Here is a 16,941-nt window from a genome sequence, read left to right as displayed (position 1 = left end):
CATCCTCCAAAAGGGCCTCATAGAAACAGACAACTGGTACCAGAGCCATGGCCTCAAGCTAAACGCCAAAAAGTGTATAGTCATCCCTTTGGCAAAACAGTGCCACAAATTACCACATAGGTGGTAATCCATTAAGTACAGAAGAAGTAATTAGGGACCTGGGGACTCAAGTTGATAGCAATCACTCATTTGACAACCACGTGGCCAAAGTGGTTAGAAAAACATTTTATATAGCCCACCTAATCATGAAGGGATTCACATCTAGATCAGGGGAGGTCATCGTGCCTCTTTACTCATCCCTCATCAGGCCCATAATTGAGTACAATGCCCCTTTTGGGATGTACCTTACCAGACACCTGCAGCAACTGGAAAGACCCCAAAAGTACCTCACAAAGAGGATCAAAGGGCTCAAACAGAATGCCATATGCTGCCCGGTTAAAGAAACTCCAGCTCTACTCAGTGACATACCGCCTGTTCAGAGGGGATCTGTGCCTGACGTATCAAGCCATGTCCAACCTGGAATTAATGGACATGCTGCACCTCAGAAAATCCAAATCCCATCGAGCTACACGCTTGTGAAACTTGAACCTCAGCACCGAAATAAATAGGGCATGCTGTTGGGACAGATTCATAACCCAGAGGCTCCCTTCACTCTGGAATAAAATCCCAGTCCAGGTTAGGCAGAGTCCCTCATTGACTCTCTTCAAGAGGAATCTTGATGAGTGGATGGGAGGTTAGGCAGAGTCCCTCATTGACTCTCTTCAAGAGGAATCTTGATGAGTGGATGGGAGATCGTAGGTTTACCCCGGGTATCACTTCTGTGTCACTGTTAGACAGAGGCACAGTATACTAACCTCAAAAAAGGGCATAGCAAAATTAATTTAAAATGGGTGGTGAAAGCCAAACACATTCTGGCTAGGCTTATAAATGCCCTAGGGCAGATAGCCTAGTATGAACCTATGAACCTATATGAACCTATGAAAGCATACTTTGCAATGTGGTTTTGATTCCTTGGAGGCCTCCTGCAGGGCCGCTGTAACTGGATCTGTGATAAGAAGGCATGCTTGGCTCAAGGAGCAAAATCTGCCAGATCATGTTAAAGCAAAATTGTTGGATACTCCTTTACAACAGGACAGTCTGTTTGGTAATAAAGCAGAAGTTGTTTTGAAAAAGATGGAAGATAAAGCTAAATGTATGCAAACTGTAAAAGATTTTCTACAAGTGCAGCCACCCAGGTTCAGTAGGCACTGGCCTACTAAGAATTAGTCCTTTCCAGTACCCACCAGAGCTGCACAGGTCAAACACAGACACTCCAAGGGCTCCAAGTTTCAGTCACAAGGGACTTACAGAACAAAACAATGGGGTGCCTCCACCTCCAAATCTGGAAGTAGCAAGGCACTTCCCTACGGTAAGCAGTCTCAATGACTTTCCTCTGCCATCACCAAGCACTTATCTTTTGGCAGCCCCTTTGGGGGAAAAACTGGCACTTCATACATGAAATTGGCTTCTAATTACCCAGGACAAGTGGGTTTTAAATATAGTATCCCAGGGATACAAATTTCATTTCCACATGTTGCCAATCCCAAATGGATGGCCAGATTTGCCACCAAATCAGTGGGCAGAGGCCCTGAAACAAGTTATGTCCCTCATGAATATGGGGGCTATTCAACCAGTACCAGAAAAGGAAAAGGGACAAGGATTTTATTCAAGATATTTCCTGGTACCCAGAAAAGACAAGTCAAGGCGTCCAATTCTGGACTTATCCATTCTAAATACATTTCTGGACATTCCAAAATTCAAGATGCTGACTCTACAACAGTTACTACCTATGCTAGGCAAGGATGCCTGGTTGGTAACTCTAGACTTAAAATAGGCTTACCTGCATATCCCAATCAGGGAATCTTGCAGAAGATACCTCCGCTTCAAAGCAGGCTATTTCCATTACCAGTTCTCTGCACTGCCCTTTGGCTTATAAACTGCGCTCAGGGTCTTCACAAAGTACCTGGCACCAGTAATTGCATTTTGCATATAAAAAAACATTCAAATTTATCCTTATCTGGACGATTGTCTAATTCAGGCAGAAAACAAAGACACGCATCTACAGCATCTGGCGTTTGTAAAAAGGCTTCTAACTTGTCTAGGGTACACCATAAACGAAAAGAAATCACAACTGGTACCCCCTCAAATAATTACATTCCTGGGTGCAAGCTTGAATACAACTGCCCAGATGACTTTCCTCACGCCAGAAAAGCAAATTCAATTGATGACTTACTTCAAACAAATGGCCACAAAAACCCAGCTATCTGCAAGACAAATTCTGCAGGCCTTGGGGCTCATGGCTTCCTGCATTTTACTAATTCCATATGCAAGACTGCATATGAGGAAACTTCAATGGTAACTAAAAAGTTTATGGAGTCAACATTGTCACAGCCTGGAAACAATTATTCCTTGCCTGCAGCAAGAGTTCCTATGGTGGGCAGATGCCTGTCACCAAAACAAGGGACAGTCATTCATTCCACCCCCTACCACCCAAACCCTGACTACAGACACATCAGATTATGCTTGGGGGCGCATCTGGCAGGGAGATGCATTCAGGGCGAATGGAGCCCAAATCAAATGCACTTGCATATCAACCAGAAAGAGATGCTAGCTGTACAGAGTGCTCTGACAGCCTTCAAGGACTATCTTCATCCAGGACAACTACTGATAAAGACGGACAACACCACAGTGATGTGGTACATAAACAAGCAGGGGGGTACCCATTCCTACCCCCTTTGCAGACTAGCCTTGGCTTTGTGGAACACAGCCTTGTCTTACCAAATGCATGTACAAGCTCAATTCCTGCCAGGAAAGCAAAATTCTCTGGCAAACTAAGCAGAAATTGTATGGACCCACACAAATGGAAACTGGATCCGCAAATCTTCAGCATGTTGACACGCAAATGGGCGAGCCCAGGCATAGATCTTTTTTTCTTCACCCCAAAACTATCTGTTGGACAAATTCTGCACAATAATTCATTACAAAAAAGCTTGGAAAGTGGATGCTCTATCCTTCAGCTGGAAAAACCTATCAGTCTAGGCTTTTCCCCCTCTGCCTCTGCTCTCCAAGGTCTTACTAAAAGTCAGACTGGAAAAAACAAAAATTATTCTGATTGCTCCAGACTGGCCTCGCCAACACTGGTACCCGCTCCTATGCAATATGTCACACCTTCCTCCCATGGTACCTCCCTCAGACACCTTATCTACTGTCTCTGCAGAACTATCAACTTCTGCACACTCAGATGCAAACTCTGAATCTCACAGCATGGCTAATCAACTAATTTCACCAGTTACATCTTTCAGCAAACCTGTGATGGATGTCATATTGGAGGCTAAAAGGCCTAGTACGAGAAAATCTTATGCTAATAAATGGAAAAGATTCTGTGCCTGGAACCAAGCACAAGGAATAAATACAGCAATGTATTCTTCAGAGTCTGCAATATTTAACTGAGATGCTTCACAAGGGCCTATCTTTTTTTTCCATAAAAATCCATGCCTCTGCCATTTCAGCTCATTACAACACAGAACCTCCTCTCTTTTCTCACCCCCTACTAAAGCAGTACCTTAGAGGGGCCAAAATTTTAAGACCTCCCAGGAGAGCACCAACTCCTGCATGGGACCTCAATTTTGTGTTGGAAAAACTTACCCTATCTCCTTTTGAACCAGCTGCTACTGCAGACATAAAATTGCTCTCTTGGAAGACAGCTTTTCTTTTAGCAGTCACTTCATCTAGAAGGATTTCAGAATTACAGGCTCTCATGGCAGTGGAGCCTTTTATTATCTTTTATCCGGACAGGGTGGCACTCAGGACCAATCCATCATTTATGCCTAAGGTGGTATCTAGTGTGGATCTTAATCAAACCATTCATCTGCCAACCTTTTTCTCAAATCCACAGAACAAGGGGGAGTGGATTCTGCATTCATTTGGATGTGCACAGACAACTAAGATTCTACTTAAACAGGACAAAATCTCTAAGAAAATATGAGCAATTGCTGGTGGTATTTGCTGCAGGGGCAGAGGGAATGGCTGTTTCAAAGCAGACTATTTCAAAATGGATAAGCCATTGTATTAATTTCTGCTACATGCACCATGGTAAACCTGTCCCCAAGGGGATCAGATCCCACCCCACCAGGGCTGCATCTACTTCTGCAGCCTTTCTCAGACGGGTTCCTACCAGAGACATTCTAGAAGCTGCTATCTGGAGCTCAGTTCATACATTCACCAAACATTACCATTTACCTCTTCTCTAAATCCAGAGCTTTTGCCACTGCTGTCCTGCAGGGCCTTATGGCTGCTCCTAATGCTGTATAATTCCATCCTCCCAACCATAGCGTTGGGATTCTACCCAAATGTAATGACTGCAACAGTGAAACACGAAGAACATAGTACAGTTGTGTACACTTACCATAAATGTAGATGTTCGAGTGTATTTGCAGTTGCAGTCCTGGTTACCCACCTGCCCCCTATTTTTCTCTTACTGTACCTCTTCTTTCTTTTACTATGCTCAAAAGTCTTTTTGGTGTATTTGCTTTTATTTGGAGGTATATTTTTTTTGTTCTAAATTACATGCATATATATATATATATATATATATATATATATATATATATATATATATATATATATATATATATATATATATATATATATATATATATACTTTGCTCCCCATTTGGGGGCACCAAATGGTGTCGGCTGCATGTTTTATACTCCTGATGAACCTGACATCATGGAAGAAGGGACAGCAACCGACGCAGGACCCAAGACTTTTTAATAGTGCTGACTGAGGGCAACCTGCCAGCAGATTACCCAAATGCAATGACTGCAACAGTGAATGCACTCGAACATCTACATTTATGGTAAGTGTACATAATTGTACTTTGCAGTCCTGGTTACCCTCCCTCCAGCCCCCTAACTTCTTTTGGCTATACCTCTATGCTCCTTTACTATGCTTAAAAGCCTTTTTGTTGTATTTGCTTTTTTGTTGGAGGTATATCTTTGTACTTTTATATTTAATTGCTTCCCATTAGGGGGGCACCTAACATCTGGGGCAAGAAAAACTGACGTAATGGCGTCGGCTGCATGTTTTATACCCCTGATGACCTGACATCATGGAAGAAGGGACAGCAACCGACGCAAGACCCAAGACTCTGTTAATCAAGCTGACTGAGGGCTATCTGCAGGCAGATAACCCAAATGTAATGACTGCAACAGTGAATACACTTGAACATCTACATTTATGGTAAGTGTACACAACTGTACTTTCCTCCTCTTCATGAGCTTGTTATGAATACTGTAGCATATGAATAGAAGGACATAGAATAGTTTTGTAAAATCTTACCACAACCGTAGATGGTCTCTTCTGTATGCTGCCGTATTGCTTGCCCCCTTGCCTTCCCCCGATGCTTGCCTAGTCCCTGGTTACATATTTTCCCACTTTTTCAGGCTGGTGCTTTGCGGCATTTAGTTCTGAGATAGGTATGTGCAGACATCCGCTTTGTAACAGATGTCTCCTTATGGCTGATGTACGCTAACTGATGTGTGGCATCTCACTTACCTTACAGTAGCATTTAGACTTCAGTATACTGGCCGGATATACGAGTCATCCGGAGGCAGACTCCCCCATGTTATGAATACTACAGCATATAGAAGAGAAGGACATCTGTGGTTATGTTAAGATTTTACACTGTTCTTTCTAAGGGTATTAGACCTAATGGCATCATCAATCCTAATGGTGTACTTTGCAAGTTTTCACATAAGGATTTTGCAGTAGCTTCATCAGGTTTAGCGGTTATAAAGCACTTGTCCTCTTTCCAAAACTGTCATAATAAGACTCATGCAGGCGGTGGTGATTACAATTCCCAGTGGTCCACTCTGGAAAATCCTTCCTACATTCTGCACCAGTAGCAATCATAACCATGGATGCATCCACCCCATGGGTGGGGGGTGTGCAGGCAGTAAAAAGGGAGAATGGTCCAAGGTCTATGGACAGAAAAGGGGGGGGGGACAATGCTCACGTCTTGGAATTTGGGATGGCTCCGTGTGTTGCAGGAGCTTCAGGATGGCCTTCCCCAGAGCATGATATCTATCCAAACATACATGACAGTAGTTTAGTACATTAACACAAGGATGAACCGGACCCTATCCCTTGTGTCAGGAAGCACTGATAGTTTTGCAATGTGTAGTGACCTTGCATCATTTTCTTGTAACAATATACTTACCAGTAGTACTCTGTTGCCTAGCAGACAAGCTCAAGATATCTCTTCTCATGCCTCACCAGTAGTTCAGGAGCTTCAGGATGGCCTTCCCCAGAGCATGATATCTATCCAAACATACATGACAGTAGTTTAGTACATTAACACAAGGATGAACCGGACCCTATCCCTTGTGTCAGGAAGCACTGATAGTTTTGCAATGTGTAGTGACCTTGCATCATTTTCTTGTAGCAATATACTTACCAGTAGTACTCTGTTGCCTAGCAGACAAGCTCATGATATCTCTTCTCATGCCTCACCAGTAGTTCCTCAATCCAGTGATAGCCAGCCAAATGTTCAGTCATTGAAGCACTCCTTGCTGTGATCTGTTTGCCTCCTTCTACAGTGCCAGAAGCAGCAACTACTTTGTCATATTTTCCCCTTCCATGGCAGTCCCCAAGCAATGCTCTGTCCCAGCAGTGACCCTCCTGGGCTTCTGTATGCTTACCCATCACTGCCTCTAAAACTCAGATTCTTAAAGAAATCAGAGAAAGGTCACCATCATCTTCATAGCCCCCTTTTGGTCCAGAGAGATCTTGTTTCCTTTGTTAGGACTCCTCTCAAGAAACTTCTCTGGCATTTGGAGCCAGTAAAGGGTCTGATCTCACACCCTTCTGGGACACATTACCTGGACCTTCACAATTTGAAACTAAGCTCTTGGGTTCTGCACTTTCAGTAATGGCCAATGATAAATCCCTCTCTACAGAGGTAGTAAGAATCCTAACAGCATACAAAAGGATTTGACTTGTAGGATCTGTCTTGGTAAGGTCTAAGAGACCTCTTCCATGTACTATCAGAACATTGACCCTTTTCAGCCCCAGTCTCAGACTTTCTGAATGTCCTAGCTACCCTGGTCGACTCTGGTTCTAGTTTTTTCCAGGATTAAAGTCCAGCTGGCTGCTATTTTGAATTTCCATGTTTGGTTTCAAAAATGCTCACAAGCTTCTCCTAAACATTGTAAAAGCTTTTCTGAAGGAAATTTTTTTTGCTTCGACCTCCCATCAGGGATCTGGTTCTTCCCTGTGATCTGAACCTTGTTCTAGAAGCTCTGTCTAAACCTTAATTTCAACTACCCTTTTCCATTTAGCTAAAGTTTCTTTTATGGAAAACTGTCCTTTTGGTAGCTTTCACTTCAACCAGAAGGATTTCAAGACTCCATGCATTGTCTTCATCTCCCCCCTCCCTAATATTTCAAAGGCAGGGTATGTCTAAGGATGAATCCATCTTTTCTTCCAAAGGTGTCTTTTAAATCACACATTTCACTACCTATGCATTTGCCAGTCTTCTTTCATGATGCAAACAAAGCCTTAGGTGTACATAGACAATTATGTTTCTGCCTTCACAGAACCAAATCCTTCAGGAAGGATGCTTAGCTTTGTCTCCTTTGCTCTTAACAAGCCGTGGCAGAAAGTTTTTAAAGCTTTCCTTTCCAGATGGCTGTCCAACTACATTTCCTTTGTTTATGCTGCACAGAAGGCTCTACCCAACAAGCCAAGAGCTCATGCCTTAAGATCTATTTATACTTCTGCTGTCTTTAAAACCTCTTCAGTGGATATCTGCAAAGCTGCCAAGCAGACGTCTTCCATGCATACCTTCATCAAACATTACAAACTGGACAGCTTCTTAAGGGTTAGAGCATCATTCTATGTTCTATCCTAAAGGGTCTCAATCATGAGGCCACCTGGGGTTGATCATAGCTTGGGATTCTGAAACAAATGTCAGAAAAACCTAAAGGGCCATATAGTCCAAAGTAGAGTTGCTGTTACTTCTGCCAGTATAGTTATATTAGGTTTTGAGGCATCAACTAGAACTGAGGTAACTAGAGAACTGGTACATTACGGTAGGGGAAAATCTTAAAGGCGCAAGAGGCAGGAACACACAAGATGCTGAGTTAGCTCCGACGAATAGCTCAAGGATCCACTTGTCATTTTAGATGAACATGAATGAAAGGATCTGTCATTATGGTAAGTACATAACTTTTGTTTTAAACAAATAACTGGAGCAAAATTATGACTGTTGAGAGAACAGTAATATAAATCTACTTTATATTTTTCTTCATTGCTGAGATGTTCAACTTGCATGTGCAAATGTAAAATTTAATTTTTCAGTCCATCTTAAATAAGCATATAGAATGGTACTTTTGAAACAAAATTCAGTCAGTGTCCTAGTATTATTCTGGACTTGTAATTCTTCTTAACCCAGATAAAGATCATAGCTCGTGTCTTTCTTACATGCCTGTAAAAAATGATGAATGAATCTTGTAAACTATGCCAAGTTTGATGTATTCAGACATGTTAAGGGTCATAGTACATACACAGACTCATTACAGCATAAAAATAATCTTATATTTAGAAGCAGCAGCTGGTACATCTATCCAAAATAGATTAACTAAAAAATGCAGGAAGTTACTTTTAAGTGGCAAGTTAGAATTACTTTGTGTGTTTTAAACTGGAATTCCTTAGTGATTTTATAGAAGTATATGATTCATATGCTGGTAAAAAAATGCAGGAAATTATTCTATAATCAGAGGATCAAAGTAAGGGTGTCACTTGTTGCCTTTATTATTTGCACTGGCATTTTGAACCCATGGTGCAAAGTTTTAATGTTAATAGAATTGACCATAAACATTAATGTTTGTGCTGACTGCATTGTTCTGTTCATTATTTATTCAAAAGAGTGTATCAGAAACTTAAGTTATACCCTCAATACCAAAGCACTATCATCTCTTCAAAATTTTGGGATAGGAAGGACAACACCATAACAGATAACCAAAAGGAAGTAGCTATCAAAAACACTGTAAAACTGACACCATATAAAAAGTTAATATATACACAACTCATGATTTTTAACAATGCATACTTCACGCCTGTACATCTTAACAAATTTAACCCATCCAAGTCACCATATTGTCCCTTTTGCCCAAATAAAGAAGCAGACATCATTCATATATTCTGGAGTTGTAAAACAGTATATAAGCTATGGTGTTCACTTAGAATTCTATTCGAGAAATCATGATAATCAAAATTTACGCTCTCATGGCAAACAGCTGTACTCCATTTATTTAAGGGTAATATTAACAAGTTATCTAAACATATCATAACACTTTGCACTCTGATGAAAGCTTATATAGCAAACAACTGGATTGATCGATCAAAATTAACCTGGTTAGAATACAAAAGCGTAGCAAAAAAACACATATTAGCCAAAAAACTATATACAAAAAGTCAGAGAAATCAAATATATTATCAAGAGGTACTGTAAAACATTAATTGAAATACTCTGTTAAATGTCTGGTATAGTCTGTGTATTTTAAGGATAGTAAACATTACTGCTGGAATCAAACCTGCTACTAAAGGTACTGCAATACATTAATTGATATCTTGTCATGAATAGTAATTAAATACTATGTACATAAGAAATATAAGCACATCACTCTGTTGAGATTAGCAACCAAAATAAGTAAGGTGACATATATGTATATAAGGTTTTAGTAGAGTAGAATGTTATCATATTATAGGTTGATGTTATGCATATGTTATAGCTCACAGTAGTAAAGTTAGTATAATAAATATGCCATATAGAAAAACTTTTAGACAAACTTATTTAATTATATCAGTGTGATAATACTATGGTTTTCTATAAAATATGAATGTTATTAGCATAATGGACAATAACTATCATTACATATTTATGAATGTACAATGTAACATCAACTGTACCACATGTAATTATCTTGTTATTCTTCTTCTTTTGTTTTTATACCAGAAATGTTTTCAATAAAAAAATATTTGATTAAAAAAAAAAAGTTATACCCTCAAATAAATCGGGACATAATGTTTGTCAGTAGCTGTTGCATTTGTTGAACACTTATTGGAAATAAAAAAATAAAGTGAAATGGATTTGGACATCTTTCAAGCGTTTGGGAATCATATTTCCAAAAATAGAAGATATTAGTAATAAAAAGCTTAATAGTCTGTCATTACTGGAAAATGTATGTATTCATGATTTGCTGTGTTGTAGAACAGATTAATGGCCACAAAAATAGTAATTTTACCAGATGTGTATGATCCTTGCTGGGTCTGGTCAGAGCACGCACATCACAAATGCAGCTGCCACAGCTGCAACCTTCATAAGTAATCTCTCAGCTGTAAACATCTGTGAGGCTGCTGGATAAATTTCAGTTTACATTTTGGTCATTGAAAAGTGTGCATTCAGTAAAGAAATAAGGCTGGAATTCAACAAACATGCTTTGCTGCACTGCAGGGCATGCCATAGTTCTTCACCCAAGTTCAGGATCAGGCACCTTCTCAGTACTTGGCAAGCTGTCATTCATCTCTGGATGTACTTCAGCAATGATCCCGTAATGAAAAACAGTACTGTTGTATGGGGGTTTCTAGCCAAACTGTAGAGTTTCAAATAATAAAATTATTTCTGCAGTAGGAGCACCTTCTTACCTTTAACCCTCTTTCTTTTGCAGTACTTTGCACCACACGCTCCAGAGACCTCAACCTCAATACCACAATTAACAGAACATGCTGGAGGGACAGGTTCCTCACCCAGGGACTGCCCATGCTATGTAACAGACTTCCCATACATATCAAGCAGAGCACCTCGCTGACCCTCTTCAAGAGACATCTTGATGATTGGATGGGAATCAGAAAATTCACCCCGGGGATAACTCCAGTGGCTCTACTCGACAGAGGGACTGGGAACTAAGGTTGGGTGGCACTATGCCAGGGTAATCCTATGGCTAGGCTTGTAAAGGCCCTAGGGCCATTAGCCTAGTACACACCTATGAACCTATGTAGTGTCTGCCTTTTATCCTTTTGACTATGGGCTACCTTTTGCTAGGCCTGTAGGTATAGTGTTGGTATGTGCCTCAACTCATGGAAACAACAAGATGAACACATGGCTGATATGAACCATTGCCTCTGTTTTCTGAAGGAATGAATACATTTGTGAATGACTTCCTACTCCTTAATGCAAGGTGCACTCTCAATTACAGCTGATTTTCCAGCTGAAGTTTATTGGTTGGGGAGGCAGTAACGTGCCTGGAACAGTGCATGTCAAGTTATTGTTAAAATCTGTCTTGTAGAGTGACATCTGTCTGTTGCTATGTCCATTTCATCGTCATCTATGAGAGTAGAACAGCAGTAGTCTTATTACTAAAACTTTGCATCATGGTGTTTCAAATGCCACTGCAAATAATAAAGGCAACAACGGACACTCTTGCTTTATTCCTCTGTTTATGGAAAATGTTCTAACTTGTATGGCCCTTTTTTACCAGCATATTCATTGTATAATTCTGTGAAAATCTCTCTCGAATTCCATTTTAAAATACACACAGTAATTCCAACTTGCCAGTTTAAAAATAATTTTCTGCATTCTGGGTTAACAGTAATCTATTTTGGCTAGATGTACCAGCTGTTTCTACTAAGCGTAAATTATTTTTATGCTGCAACAATTCTATGTATTATTAGCCTCAAGTCTGAATAAATTCAACGTATTGTCCTAGTGAGTACTCTTACACAGCTATACTTATTAATTTTATTTTTATTTACTTTATTTGCATGTATGTAACACACGTAGTTGTGTGGAAGCATTTCTTCATTGAAATTCGATTTCTGGAATTTACTGCTGTTGTATTCTGAAATGTGTTGATTTTTTTGTACTGCTGACAGTCATTCTAAATGAGTGGATTGTCATATTGCTGCCATTCAACAAACACAAACGTACTTTGATAGTGTGGGGAGTGTCAAGGTACTTTTTAGCCATTACCCAGTTTAGAATAAGGAAATGATAGAAGTCTTAATTTATCTGTTTTATTATGCTAGCTGCATTGGTTTCCATACGTGGTTGTTTTTTGAAGTTTGTGTTAGAGCAGTCACTGCTAAATGATTATTGAGTTCCTGTTGCCTTGACTGTACTGTTTTATTTTTTTCAATGCAGCTGCTGAGAACTGTGGGTAATGCAAGGAAAGAAGACAAGAGTCCGTCATCCAGACTATCTGGCATTCCACAGCAGTAAATTCACTTGCCAGGAATCTGCAGAAAATCTGTATAAATGTGTATGAATTGTATCTGTCATGTACAGCTCTACCCACTTCAGATTCCCTGGACTATACATTGCCAAGAAAGGACAAATAAAAAGAAAAATTAAATGTCACCCCCAGGTGCATTCTGGTCATCTTGCAAAACAAGGAAGCATTTGTGTGCAGCTCTTACTTGTATTTTGTTGTCATTCATATGTTAAGGTAGCCAGTACTGTGCCAAGTTGAGATGTATGTTAACAGGTTTAGAAAAATTCAAGATGACCTGGCCTTACCTGTGTACACTTTTTTTTTTAGGACTTGTGAAACATTCTCTTCTAATATAGATTTGTTACAGTTATTTTACACTGGGGGGAGGAAGCACTACTATCCCATTAAATAAAGATATACTATTGCTTATGAAATTCCTCTGAAACAAGTAACTGCCATTGGTGCTAAAGTGTATACAGTACCAAATTACTGAAAATGCACCCTTAATACTTGACTTGGCACTGGATTTTGGAACTGCAAAAGAAACATTCTAGCTTTAACAGGCTATTTCTCAACTTCTGAGAGAGGCCATTTTGTGGATTTAATAGTACTGTACAGTTGTTTCTAAGAAAAGATGCATTAATTTTGACATGGAACACCTTGGCTGTCCTGCTCATGATGCTGCACATAGCTTTGCTTGTGCTGGAGTTAACTCTGCTTCATTCGGATGTGATTAGAATTCTGCTGGACCACTAATGCTCAGTTTTTCCATGTCATGATCATGTTGGTTGTGTCACACTTATCTGTTAATTGATGATATAGTGTTCACCTAGAGCGTAAACCTTTTGTATAGCAGTATGTAAGGTTTGTATTCCTTAGAGCATCAAGTCAGATATTCTACATAAGTTTGCAAAGCTGAAGGTGTACATCGACATGTTTGTAAAACTATTGTTGAGGGAAACATTAATTTAGTTGACTTAAATGTATACATATGTGTTTGCATGTGGGGGCGTCTGCATATGCTGTTGGGTATGAATGCAAGTCTGTGTTTGTTCTGTTATTAACAGTTTATCTTTGTTTAGTCTGACACCTTGCATTAGAGCTGTTGCATATGGCCATCTGTCTTTGCTATATTCAACATGTATTTTATCGGTTGGGAGAAGCGTAATTATCATCACAACTTTACCTTAATTGTACCAGTCCTAGATCTAGCCAGTAACTTAACAGTCCTACTTTTAAACATTTGTAATCCACTTTCATTACCATATCCTAAGATAGACATATGCAGTGTGTGCTTACATAGAAGAGCAGGTTCTTGTGTGTCTATTTAGACAGTGCTTCAAGAATAGTCGCATGTCTGAGACTGTTTTTGTCACTGTGCGTCCTTGGTCCAAGTGCACATTATTGACATTTTCTCTATATTTTGCTCAACTTTTTAAACTAGATTAGCTTCTCTTTAATTTTTATTTTACAGGATGCTGACAAAGCAGCCCGTCTGCACTTTCAGCTTCTTGCATAAGTGGATTCAGAATACTTCATTTCATTAATGTGGCAATTTAGTGGTCAGGCTGAACTACAGATTCTAACCATAGCATCAAGGTGTAACTGGTGTGTCCGTTCATTGAGACACCTAGCCAAAGGCTATGTTGGTGAAGTCACTAAACGTATTTTAAGTTATTGTATATATCTCTCTCTATATATATATTTTAGTAAATTATTGTTAATTATTGAACAAATACATTTAAATAAACTTTGGGGAAATTAGAATTATGACTTCAGAAATAAATGGAATGTCCCTTCATTATTTGAACAGATGTACTACAAATATCAGAGTATGTCTCGTTTTAAAAGGCAAAAAGACATAAGCAGCCAGTGAAAATGTTAGTACTTTAGAAATTGTGAGGAGATAGCACATTTGTTTGCTTTAAGACTGCAGTGCAATAAATTATAGTGGGATTACATTTTGCAGACTTTATTATGAAATCATGTTTATGCATTTTAATACTGTCCCTCAAACTGGAAAGATTAAGTTTTAAAGTTAAAAGAGTTATGTCAGGGGTACCTAGAACAGAAGATAGTGGACTTTGCACTGGTAAGCAAAAACAAGTATGAATGAAAGGAATAGTATACCTTAGAATAAAATAAGGTTCGGGGGAGAACTGCTTTAGGAAAGAAATATGGTTGTAGAATGCTGAGTATATTTTCAAGCTCTCTGCAAATATTGAATTAGAGTATATATGCCTAAAATGATGATATGTTTATTTCCGGTCTCCTATTTGAAAAATTTTCTTTTTCTTCGTATGTAACGTATTGCCATTTTAATAGATCATTGGAAGGTGGGACCACTACTAATAGTGTAACTGCATTTTTTTTTTTTGAAATTTAAACCACTGTGTACTGCTTATTCCATGACCCATACTAGGCCATTGGTCCTTAAATGTAAGCCAAATTATAGCCTTGAATGATTTTTTTTTTTTCTTAAGGAAAGATTTTTTTTTCATTTTATATTGAAATATTCAGATGGTACAATAAAACAGCCATTGAATAAGGTAATGAATGATTTTACCATTTTTTAAGCACAGCTGATTACTTTTGTGATGGATGGACTTTAGTTTGTGTTAATTGATAAACGTGTGTATATGAAATGCATTTTTAATCAGGAGTTCATTTACCTGGTATGGTCTTAAAAATCAGTTCAAGGGCTCTGTTGCTAACATTAGTCTGTTTAGTAGCAAAAATATTGTAATGCAATTAAAACTTTTTTGTCTATGAGGGATTAATCCATTTGAATGAAGCAGCATTTTTGTTTTATTCCTTCAAATTAACTCCCCGCAAAAATCCTTTCATTCTTATTGGCTGCCAAATATGTATTGTTTGTCAACATAAACTACGGCATGTATGTACTGTAGCTGTGAGTAGAAATCAGTGCACCTTCTCTGTAATCCTATTCTGGAAAACCCATATTTTCTGTGTCACAAGGGGTCATTTCAGTAGGAAGTAGTGTAATTTACTACACAGGATTCAGTAGCATTCTAGCAGAAAGCCTTATAACAAGAGGTTAATATACTTTTTTATATTATTGGGTACTTGTATATTTTCATACAGTTTTGATTTACATTGGGTTGCATTGTGCAAAACTGAGAGGAACTGCTGCTGTAGCTGTGACAGATCATTTGGATAGGACAAATAATGTACAGTATGTAAAAAAAAATCTTAAACTGTAATAGAATGGACTTTGGTAATTGTTTGTTCCTCTGGATCATATGATAAAGATGAATCAGGCAGCAAAGACCTGCAAATAAAAGCCTAATATTTATTTACTGTCATCTAAATTATTTGTGTAATTTAAAAGTCATGGATCATTATACTGTGATGATCCCCAGCATGCATAACATCATAGTTCACTTCACTTCTGGAATATGAAAATGAGTTTAATTAAAGGCAAGCACATTAAATAATAGTTTGTCGCTGTCTTTGTAGTGTCTGGGTAATGCAAACCATGGTCAGCTTTTTCTATATGGTCAATGAACTACACCTCCAGATCTGTGATTAGCGGCAGGTATATATTGTGTGCTGTTCCAGTTCTGCCTTGCAGGTGCAAGAATCTTAAGCCAGTGATTGTGATTAGTAAGCTGTTTTTTTTTGGTATTGTTCAAATCTTTTTTGTAATTAATATTATTTTGTAAACGAGTTTTGAAGTCGAAGTCATTTTCCATGACTGGTGGAAGTTATTTTCCATGACTGGTGGGAGAGTAAAGTTTGCTATGGTATGGTTTGATAAACTTTAACTTCACTATCTTTTACCCAGAAATTATACTGTGGGACATAATGAGCTCTGTTCCTAATATAAATTTTGTAGAAGTAAGCCAGAGAAATTTGGTGCGTGTGTAATTGTCTAGGATGCTTTAACAGAAATTCACTTATTTTACGATCAGGTTTGTTGCGGACCAGTTATTTTCTTTCCTTAGATCTTCCTGTATGTAGTTCTAGAAGCTGCAATTGTCAGGCTGCATAAATACAATGTTAATTTTAAACACTGGTAGTTTATTTGTAAGTTTTCTGCCACAAAGATCACTTTTTCTCATAGTGCAGACTGAATAAAGCATCCTTCTTTTTTTTAATTTTCTAAAATGTTCCCAAAACTTTAATTAGTTTCTTTATAGCTTAGTCTTAAGGGCCTTTACATTGAAAAACATTTAATCCTATTCATCAGTCATGCCCTAGCTTGTAAGATTACTCCAGATCTCATTTGCCGCTATCATAAACAGACGTAGATTGCTACTTTACTACAGCCAAGTACTTCTCTTTGATGTACTGTATACCCTTTTCAACAATCTATTTCAGATTAATTTTTAAGCCTTTTAACCCCTTTTTCACCTTATGTCCTTTCAGCCCTTTCCAGTATTGAGTTCCTTCTGCCATCATTGCTGTTTTCTTAAAAAACATATACTTTTAAACTTTTTGTAAATTATCTTTAATTTGCTGCTGGTAGATACTGTTTGCTTTAGAAATTCAGGTATTTGATGGGCATTAGACACTGAATTACTCTTAATGTTCTTGTTCGTGTTTTCTTTTTCTGTCCTCTGTGTGTTATTTCCTTTGAGACAAGGCGTGGATAAAGAAGTGGAA

The 16,941-nt window shown here is 38.5% G+C and overlaps 1 protein-coding gene across 1 annotated transcript in view; it reads left to right on the top strand.

Moving 5' to 3' along the window:
* KIF5B (kinesin family member 5B) overlaps positions 1 to 15,772 on the top strand; it is a 2,669,048-nt gene extending 2,653,276 nt beyond the window's left edge. Inside the window, exon 30 of the mRNA XM_044066703.1 lies at positions 12,243 to 15,772. Coding sequence (XP_043922638.1) covers positions 12,243 to 12,249 — 7 coding nt within the window. The 3' untranslated portion in view covers positions 12,250 to 15,772. The remainder of the gene's footprint in view (positions 1 to 12,242) is intronic.
* Positions 15,773 to 16,941: the final 1,169 nt, after the last annotated feature.

This window comes from Protopterus annectens, chromosome 3.part1 (genome assembly GCF_019279795.1).
Source record: "Protopterus annectens isolate FY-2018-M chromosome 3.part1, PAN1.0, whole genome shotgun sequence".
NCBI classification, from domain to species: Eukaryota; Metazoa; Chordata; order Ceratodontiformes; family Protopteridae; genus Protopterus; species Protopterus annectens.
This window is presented reverse-complemented; position numbering and strand designations above follow the sequence as displayed.